The 9,816-nt window shown below is 46.0% G+C and overlaps 1 protein-coding gene across 2 annotated transcripts in view; it reads left to right on the forward strand.

Annotated features, from left to right (window-relative positions):
* LOC129699109 (glycophorin-C-like) overlaps positions 1–9,816 on the forward strand; it is a 77,155-nt gene that overhangs the window by 56,942 nt on the left and 10,397 nt on the right. For both annotated transcript variants that reach the window (XM_055638767.1, XM_055638768.1), the window contains exon 3: positions 1,272–1,337. In XM_055638767.1, the coding sequence (XP_055494742.1) occupies positions 1,272–1,337 (66 nt within the window). The remainder of the gene's footprint in view (positions 1–1,271; positions 1,338–9,816) is intronic.

A 9,816-nucleotide genomic window follows, 5' to 3' on the forward strand; every position in this document is an offset into this window, starting at 1 on the left:
CACAGAAGGCTGTGGAGGCCAAGTCAGTGGATATTTTTAAGGCTGAGATAGATTCTTAATTAGTACGGGTGTCAGTGTTTATGGGGAGAAGGCAGGAGAATGGGATTAGGAGGAAGAGATAGATCAGCCATGATTGGATGGTGGAGTAGACTTGATGGGCCGAATGGTCTAATCGCATAAACTAACACGAGACACACCAACAAAAACAAAAAAAATAGAAATGACAAACATGCTGCTGGCAGGGCAGCTGTCTCACAGTGCCCCCAAAGGAAAAATCACGAGAGGAATGGATTGTGTAGGTGCACAGAGTCTTTTACCCAGAGTAAGGGAATCGTGGACCAGAGGATATATGTTCAAAGTGAAGGGGAAAAGATTTAATCTGAGGGGTAACCTTTTCACACAAAGGATGGTGGGCGTATGGAACAGAGGTTAGAGGAGGTAGTTGAGGCTGGGACTATCGCATCGTTTAAGAAACAGCTAGACCGGTACATGGATAGGACAGGTTTTGAGGGATATGGACCAAGCGCAGGCAAGTGGGTCTAGTGTAGCTATGACATTGTTAGGCGAGTTGGACCAAAGGGCCTGTTTCCACATTTTTGTGACTCTCTGTGACAAGAGAGCTGTAGCGGCGGCAGCAGCAGCAGTGGCAGTGGAGACCCGACTCGGCCCCGAAGCTGTGGCGGAGGAGCGGTAGCGGAGACCCGACTCGGCCCCGAAGCTGTAGCGGCGGCAGCAGCAGCGGAGACCCAACTCGGCCCTGGAGCTGTGGCGGCGGCAGCAGCAGCAGAGACCCGACTCGGCCCTGGAGCTGGGGCGGCGGCAGCAGCAGCAGCAGCGGCAGCGGAGACCCGACTCGGCCCCGAAGCTGTGGCGGAGGTAGCGGTAGCGGAGACCCGACTCGGTCCTGGAGCTGTGGCGGAGGCAGCGACCACCCACGGAGTTTGAGCCGTCGCCTCGGCGCAGAGGGAGAACAAAGAGGGAAGAGACAGAGACTTTAAGATTTTGCCTTCCACCACAGTGAGGAGGTGTTTGGTGAACTCACTGTGGTGGATGTTAAATTTGTGTGTTGATTGTGTGTTTTTGTCATTTTTTTAATTATATGTATGACTGCAGGGAAATAAAATTTAAAATATCAATAACGAATCGAATCTAATCTAAAATATCCAGGATATACCTTTTGTTCAGTTTATTTTATTGTCACGTGTACTGAGATAGTCATGTAATGATAAAAGGTATGAAAATTGATGATTCTCCGCATTGTTTTATTGCAGAAAGTTCTCCTCCAGGAAATACTCTTGTGAATAGCAGCGATAACATGGATTCTGCGGTCATTGGAGGTAAGGAAAATGCTCAGCTTCACAGCTTAGATGCCAATAAACAGCCTGTTTACATTTCAAAAACGATTCCATTGTTTTGTGCGCTTAAGGCATTGTGAGAATATCTTTGGACTTGAACAGGATGCTGCAAAGGGAAGTCTTAAATTAGCTGTTCAGCAGAGACCGAGTAAGATAAACAGTTTAGCTTTAATTTGGTTTATTTTCACGAGTACCAAGGTTAAGTGAAAAGCTTCTTTGTTGCGTGTTATCCAGACAGTGGAAAGACTATACATGATTACGATAAATGCCTCCCACAGTGTACAGATAGAGGATTAAGGGAATAACGTTTAGTTTAAGATAAAGAAAAAGTCCGAGTGTCTTCAATGAGGTAGATGGTCGGTCAAGACCACTCTCTAGTAGACAAAAGTGCTGGAGAAACCATCCTATCAACAACTAGAGAGTGATTAAGAAGGAACTGCAGATGCTGGAAAATTGAAGGTAGACAAAAGTGCTGGAGAAACCATCCTATCAACAACTAGAGAGTGATTAAGAAAGAACTGCAGATGCTGGAAAATTGAAGGTAGACAAAAGTGCTGGAGAAACTCAGCGTGTGCAGCAGCATCTATGGAGCGAAGGAAATAGGCAACGTTTCGGGTCGAAACCCTTCTTCAGAAACGTTGCCTATTTCCTTCGCTCCATAGATGCTGCTGCACCCGCTGAGTTTCTCCAGCACTTTTGTCTACCTTCAATTTTCCAGCATCTGCAGTTCCTTCTTAATCACTCTCTAGTTGTTGATAGGATGGTTTGGTTGCCTGATAACAGCTAGGGGAAGGCCGTGAATCTGGAGATGATATGTTCAGGCAGGGCTTTGAGGCCTCCCACTTTTTGTTTTGAAGCATGAGCCTAATTAATTGAGGCACAAGTACAAGAGTTGCCTCCCAAACGGCAGGCTCAACAATGCAAGATGAGCAAGTATTTCAGGTTCTCTGGATAACATGGTCAAGTATAAACCAACTGGTCTGATCAAATGTTCTCCCATCTCCTCACACCTTTGTCCTCACCATAGAGTCTGGTTGAACTTGGACCACATGGTTTCAGGGGAAATGCAGAACACACTAGCCAATTTATTAATGGGGAATAGAGTGCTAGAACAGCCCGTCCACGAGTGAAGTCATTTTTAGTTTTCGATACAGCGTGGAATTTGGCCCACCGAGTCCACGCCGACCAGCGATCCCCATACACTCGCATTATCCTATAACCATATAACCATATAACAATTACAGCACGGAAACAGGCCATCTCGGCCCTACAAGTCCGTGCCGAACAAATTTTTTTTTCCCCCTTAGTCCCACCTGCCTGCACTCATACCATAACCCTCCATTCCCTTCTCATCCATATGCCTATCCAATTTATTTTAAAATGATACCAATGAACCTGCCTCCACCACTTCCACTGGGAGCTCATTCCACACCGCCACCACTCTCTGCGTAAAGAAGTTCCCCCTCATATTACCCCTAAACTGCTGTCCCTTAATTCTGAAGTCATGTCCTCTTGTTTGAATCTTCCCTATTCTCAAAGGGAAAAGCTTGTCCACATCAACTCTGTCTATCCCTCTCATCATTTTAAAGACCTCTATCAGGTCCCCCCTTAACCTTCTGCGCTCCAGAGAATAAAGACCTAACTTATTCAACCTATCTCTGTAACTTAGTTGTTGAAACCCAGGCAACATTCTAGTAAATCTCCTCTGTACTCTCTCTATTTTGTTGACATCCTTCCTATAATTGGGCGACCAAAATTGTACACCATACTCCAGATTTGGTCTCACCAATGCCTTGTACATTCATATACACTAGAAACAGTTTAGCTTTAATTTGGTTTATTTTCACGAGTACCAAGGTTAAGTGAAAAGCTTCTTTGTTGCGTGTTATCCAGGCAGTGGAAAGACTATACATGATTATGATAAATAAACAGTTTACAATTTTACCAAAACCAATTAACCTACAAACCTTTATGTCTTTGGAGTATGGGAGGAAACTGGATCACCCAGAACAAAACGCGCTGGTCACGGGGAGAAGGTACAAGCTCAATACAGACGGCACCCGTAGTCAGGACGGAGACTGTGTCTCTGGCGCCGCGAGGCAGCAACTCAACCACTGCGCCACCAGGCCGCCCGGTTTCAGTAAGCAATGCTCAGATCATGACACCCGACACTGTTGCTGACGATGGTTCAATTCCCTGCACCTTATTTCAAATGTACATCCGAGTGTTACAGAACTAGTCGCGAACCATGTGGAGAACGGAACTGCAGATGCTGGGTTATACAAAAGATAGACGCAAATTGCCAGAGTGAATCAGTGGCCCAGGCAGAATCACTGGACAGAAAGGATGGTTCACATTCAGGGTCGGGACCCTTCTTCACACTGAAAGTCGAAGGGAGGTAAGAAAAAGCCTGAACAAAGCAGGGCTTTGTTGACCAAGGAAGGGTCTATCTAGTAGAGAACCATCGTCTGTGTCAATATAAAGCCTTAAGAAGGAAGGTGATTCAATAACTCTGCATATACACGGACAGAAACCCTGTGATGATACATTGCCATTAGATCTAAGCAGTAACATTATTCCTAGCTTAGCCTTGTCCTAGCTTAATCTGTATAGAGTTTGTACGTTCTCTGTGGTCTCATATGGGTTTTTCTCCGGGTGCTCTGGTTTCCTCTCGCATTCCAAAGCCGAGCGGGTTTGTAGGTTTTTACTTCATTCATCATCGTTGAAAACATTAGCGACGCAGTGGTGCTGGTTTCCGACGGGAACGGTGACGGACGCACCACACATCTCTTTCCTCCAGTTCCTGAGGACTTCCTCAGTTGGAAGTATAGGATTTTGGTGTGTGTGCTTTATCATCCCTTAAAATATACAATGCCTCTAAAATATGATCCTGCAGAATAATAGACTTCAGTGCATAATTAGAATTTGGCAAGCGCATTCCTCTAAATATCAGGTTGATATTTGTCCAATGTAAAAACCTTATTGTTGATTAGATTTGGATCCCTTTCTGGCCTTGCATATTGATGTGGCCTTTTCTGGAATTGTCTGTACCAAGATGTGGTGACACTTGTGTGCTGCCTAGGTGTGATCTGCTGCATGATTGCACTGTGTTGTATGTGTAAACAAAGCATTTCACTCTAGTATGTGTGACAAGAAAACATCCTTGTTTAGTTTAGAGATACAGTGCGGAAACAGGCCCTTCAGCCCATCTCCATGCTGACCAGCGATCCCCGCATATTAACACTATCCTACATCCACTAGGGACGATTTTTTACATTTAACAAGCCGATTAACCTACAAACCTATACGTCTTTGGAGCGTGGGACAAAACCGAAGATCTTTGAGAAAACCCACGCAGGTCACGGGGAGAACGTACAAACTCCGTACAGACAGCACCTGTAGTGGGGATTGAACCCGGGTCTCTGGCGCTGCATTTGCTGTAAGGCAGCAACTCTACCGTTGCGCCACCGTGCCGCCACAAATGAACTTTATCTCTATTAGTAGATGGTATCTCCTTTGGGGTGACAGGTGGCGCAGCGGGAGTGCTGCATCCTTGCAGCGACGAAGACCCGGGTTCGATCCCGACCACGGGTGCTGTCTGTACGGGGTTTGTACGTTCTCCCCGTGACCTGCGTGGGTTTTCTCCGAGAACTTTGGTTTCCTCCCACACTGCAAGGACGTTCAGGTATTTTAGGTTTGGCATGTGGGGATCGCTGGTTGGTGCAGACCCGCTGGGCCACAGGGCCTGTTTCTGCGCTGTATCTCTAAACTAAACTAAACATTGCCTCAGTCTGGAATATCAGATTCCACATATATTCCCGTCTCAGAGCTGGGCAATCAAGTTGACAGCCAAACAATTGCATTGCCAACAGTCCCCATTAAGGAAGGAACAAAGGATAGACTAGTACAGCATGGAAACAGGCCCTTCAGCCCACACCTACCAACATGTCCATTCTACATAGGGTTGCCAACTTTCTCACTCCCAAATAAGGGACAAAAGGTCAAAATACGGGACAAATTCCCGACGGCAATTCGTTGACCGACACAGCCGTGGCTGGGTGAATGATGAGTTGGCCCGGGTGCTGGACCGCACACAAAGCCCAGCCGGCGGGCCAGCTGAGGAGTTTTGGCCTGGGTGAGCGACGTCGCGCAAAGTCCAGCGCCCTATCCAACTCATGAACCGATGTTCGGCCATGAGAAGGAGGGTTGGTGGTGACGGTGGTAAGCGAAGGTCCGAAGGTCGGACAGCTGGCCGGGCTGCCGACCGACGGGGCCCACGGGCGAGGCGTTGCTGCCGGACGCGGCGCTCCGATCCGACAGTCCCCTCGACCCGAGTAGTAGCAGTAGTAGTAGCAAATATGGAACAAGGGCGGTCCCGTACGGGACAAACCAATTTAGCCCAATGTACGGGATGTCCTGGCTAATACGGGACAGTTGGCAACCCTACCTCTACACCAGTCCCACCTGCCTGCGTTTTGCCCACATCCCTCCAAACCTGTCCTGTCCATGTACCTGTCTAATTGTTTCTTAAATGTTGCAATAGTCCCTGCCTCAACTACCCCCTCTGTTCTTGAAAGAGCCGTTGACAAGACAACTCACCTAGAAACAGTTCAATGAGCATCTAATGCACACTCCACAGTCTCATCTGAAGGCTGCGGGGTTTGGTACAAATCTCTGCCCTTGTAGCCATTGAGATATAATAGCATCTTGTCCATGTTCTAATTAATCATTCATAGCCGGTTTACAAGAAATGGGTCATAATTCAGAGTCTGCCGACGATAATATGCAGAGTGCTGTTCTGAATACGCAGGAAGAACTAAAAGGGCTTGAGAGGTGTGGAATTCTTTACCACAGAAGGCTGCGGAGGCCAAGTCAGCGGAAACCCCACTCGGGTCATGGGGAGAACATAAAAACTCCATACAGACGGCACCTGTAGTCCGGATCGAACTCTGTTCTCTGGTGCTCTAAGGCTGTAACTCTACTGCTGTGCCCGAACGGTGTAGCGGCATCTGGGGCAAGTGTGATTTGTGCAGCAGGATTGTTATTGTTATCACATATCCTATTGGCATTCAAGGTACATTATTTTGCAATATAATTTTCATTTTAAAATTCATTGTTCTACTCCCTCAGCTCCAAACATCGTTTTATTAAAAGGTTTTATGTTTAGAATGAAATTTCTCTCAACCTCCTTGGCCGAACTTGTTTTTTAAATCCAGAATATATGAGAAGATGCATTTTCTTTGACTTTATGCATTCCAATTAATGTTTTGGTTTTGCTCATGACATTGATCGCGTGAGCAGAAACTAAAGCTGTTTCAAATGGTGTTCCATAAAACACACTGTCTATTTTCCAATATTTTCTTCCCAGGTTTTTTATTCGTTTTTTTTTGGTTTATTGTCACGTGTACCGTGGTGCAGTGAAAACCTTTTGTTGCGTGCTAACCAGTCGGCAGAAAAACTGTACATGACTAACAATCGAACCATCAAAGGTGTACAGGTGCATGATAAAGGGAATGACGTTTAGCGCATGTTAAAGTCCCAGTAAAACTCAATTGAAGATAATCTGAGGGGCTTCAGTAAAGTAGATAGTAGCTCGAGACCACTGGGGTGAACCTTTCTTGAATCTGGAGGCGCTTTTCCCACCTTCTGTCGTCATCATCATCATCGGCGGTCACTCGAAACGAGTATGACTGCCCTCTCATGCAGGGCAGGGCGCCTGTGCGTGACTTTGTTTAACGTGGGGAGACTGGTGCACCACACGGTCCTTGACAGATCTGGGTCAGGATCCAGTGGCATGGAGTCCAAGACGACCGGAGACCCTTTTCTGCTGCAGCCTTCATCCGCCATCCCAGCCGTTGTGACGCTCCACTAAGGTCAGCCATCATCCTCCGCCTGTTCCACCGTTGAGGTCTTGGTTGGATTGCTCTTTCTCAGAGACCTCCATCTTGACCTTACCGCCATGGGTGACCCTAGCTCCAGACGGCATCGCTCTCAGGATCTCAGGACCACGCAAGCTTCTCCACCGCGACAAGGCGACAACCCACTTCTGTACCTCTTCCCTCATGGTATGGGAATTACTTACTTTACCCTTGCTTTATGCTTTAACTGATAGTTCATAAGTTTAGGGGATGAATTAGGCCAATCGGCCCATCAGGTCTACTCTGCCATTCAATAATGGCTGATCTGTTTTCCTCTCTCGACCCCATTCTCCTGCCTTCACCCCAATGACCCCTGACACCCTTGCTAATCAAACTCAACTTTAATCTTTCTTCTCATCCTTTGGCCATGTGCTTGAGCTATGACCTCTGAGCAAATCTTTTTCTAACTGTGCAATGAATACAGTTACATCATGGTCAACAAATTAGTTGTGCAGAGGCTGAAGCTAATGATCGCAGAATTGACTTCAAGTCCCATACAAACATTGAAATTCAATTCAATATACATTTGGAATGAGGGGGGAGCAAGAGTGATAACTGTGAAAAGGTGCAAGTGGTTTTAAATTATTGGGTTTATTTAGGAAAAGATATTCAAGCTACCTTTAAATACATGGACTGCGTGCCCTGAATAGCGTGGTGAACTCTTAACTGCCCTTGTAGTTGCCCATGGGTACATGGTTCAGTTATGCAGCAGGTAAAGCTGGTGTCTTTTAGCCCCAGTAACCTGGGTTCAATTCCAACCTCCAGCTCTGTCTGAAGTTTGCAATATGGAAACAGGTAATTTTTATAACGTTCTTTAATCCTGAGGCTGTGACCTCTGGTCCTAGACACTCCCACTAGTGGAAACATCCGCTCTACCCAGCCTTTCACTAATCTGTATGTTTCAATGAGGTGTCCCCCCCCCCTCATTCTTCTAAACTCCAGTGAGTGCAGATCCAGTGCCAGCAAACTAATTTCCATGTCAATTGATGAAAGCATAAAACAAAAGGAAGTTGTTCCATCAGATGGTGAAGGCAAAAGGTTGCATGTGACTCGGTGTTTGAGCAAGTCAAGTTTATTGTTGTATGCTTTATTAGTACAGTGAGGGAGAGGTACAATGAAGATCTTGTTTGCAGTAGAATCGGAGGCGAATGGGCACGGATATTAAATTATGTATAATTTCTTTGTGTCTTTCACGACTGCCAAAAAACAGACCTGTACGTCTTTGTAGTGTGGGAGGAAACTGAAGTCAGCCGTACATCCGCCACTCTTTGTGTGAAAAAGGTTACCCCTCAGATTCCTATTAAATCTTTTCCCCTTCACCTTGAACCTATGTCCTTCGCTCCTCGATTCACCTACTCTGAGCAAGAGACTCGGTGCGTTTATAGGATCTATTTCTCTTATGATTTTGTACACCTCTACAAGATCACCCCTCATCCTCCTGCACTCCAAGGAATAGAGTCCCAGCCTACTCAACCTCTGCCTACAGCTCACTCCCTCTAGTCCTGGCAACATCCTCGTAAATGGAGGGATAATGAGGGATTATGTGCAGGCAGATCAAGTCAAGTCAAGTGAGTTTATTGTCATGTGTCCCTGTATAGGACAATTAAATTCTTGCTTTGCTTAAGCACACAGAAAATAGTAGGCATTTACTACAAAACAGATAAATGTGTCCATACACCATGATATAAATATATACACACATGAATAAATAAACTGATAAAGTGCAAATAGCAGAAAGTGGTTATTAATAATCAGAGTTTTGTCCGAGCCAGGTTTAATAGCCTGATGGCTGTGGGGAAGTAGCTATTCCTGAACCTGGTTGTTGCAGTCTTCAGGCTCCTGTACCTTCTACCTGAAGGTAGCAGGGAGATGAGTGTGTGGCCAGGATGGTGTGGGTCTTTGATGATACTGCCAGCCTTTTTGAGGCAGCGACTGCTATAAGTGATGGTCTTGGCATTATGTTCACCACAGATATTTTCGTTTGTTAGTTTAGTTTAGAGATAAAGCGCAGAAACAGGCCCTTTGGCCCACAGTATCTACACCGAACATTTGCACTATCGTACCCACTAGGGACAATTTGCCAAGCCAATTAACCTACAAACCTGGTCGTCTTTGGACTGTGGGTGGAAAACAGAGATACCAGAGAAAACCCAACACAAGTCGCGGGGAGAGCCTACAAACTCCGTACAGCCAGCACCCGTAGTCAGGATCAAACCCGGGTCTCTGGTGCTGTGAGGCAGCAACTCTGTGCCACCGTGCTGCCCTATTTTGGGCTGTTCTTGTGTTGGAGGCTTGAAAGGAAGCATGACTGACGAGTTGAAGAAACACAATGGCAAAGATAGAGAATCCTAAAGGAACAAAATTGTTGAAAAGGTGCCAAACTAGGTGTTAACTATGCCTTATTTCCAAAGCATTTGTGGGTGGATATATATGTATTGGGAATATCAAGTCTGAGAGTGATTATGTTACAATGCAACATATCAGTCAACTTCCCTCTTAAAAACACTGCAAGCTGCTGTAACTGAGCCAAGTCACACTCTGGA

Source organism: Leucoraja erinacea, chromosome 7 (genome assembly GCF_028641065.1).
Source record: "Leucoraja erinacea ecotype New England chromosome 7, Leri_hhj_1, whole genome shotgun sequence".
Lineage (NCBI taxonomy): Eukaryota > Metazoa > Chordata > Chondrichthyes > Rajiformes > Rajidae > Leucoraja > Leucoraja erinaceus.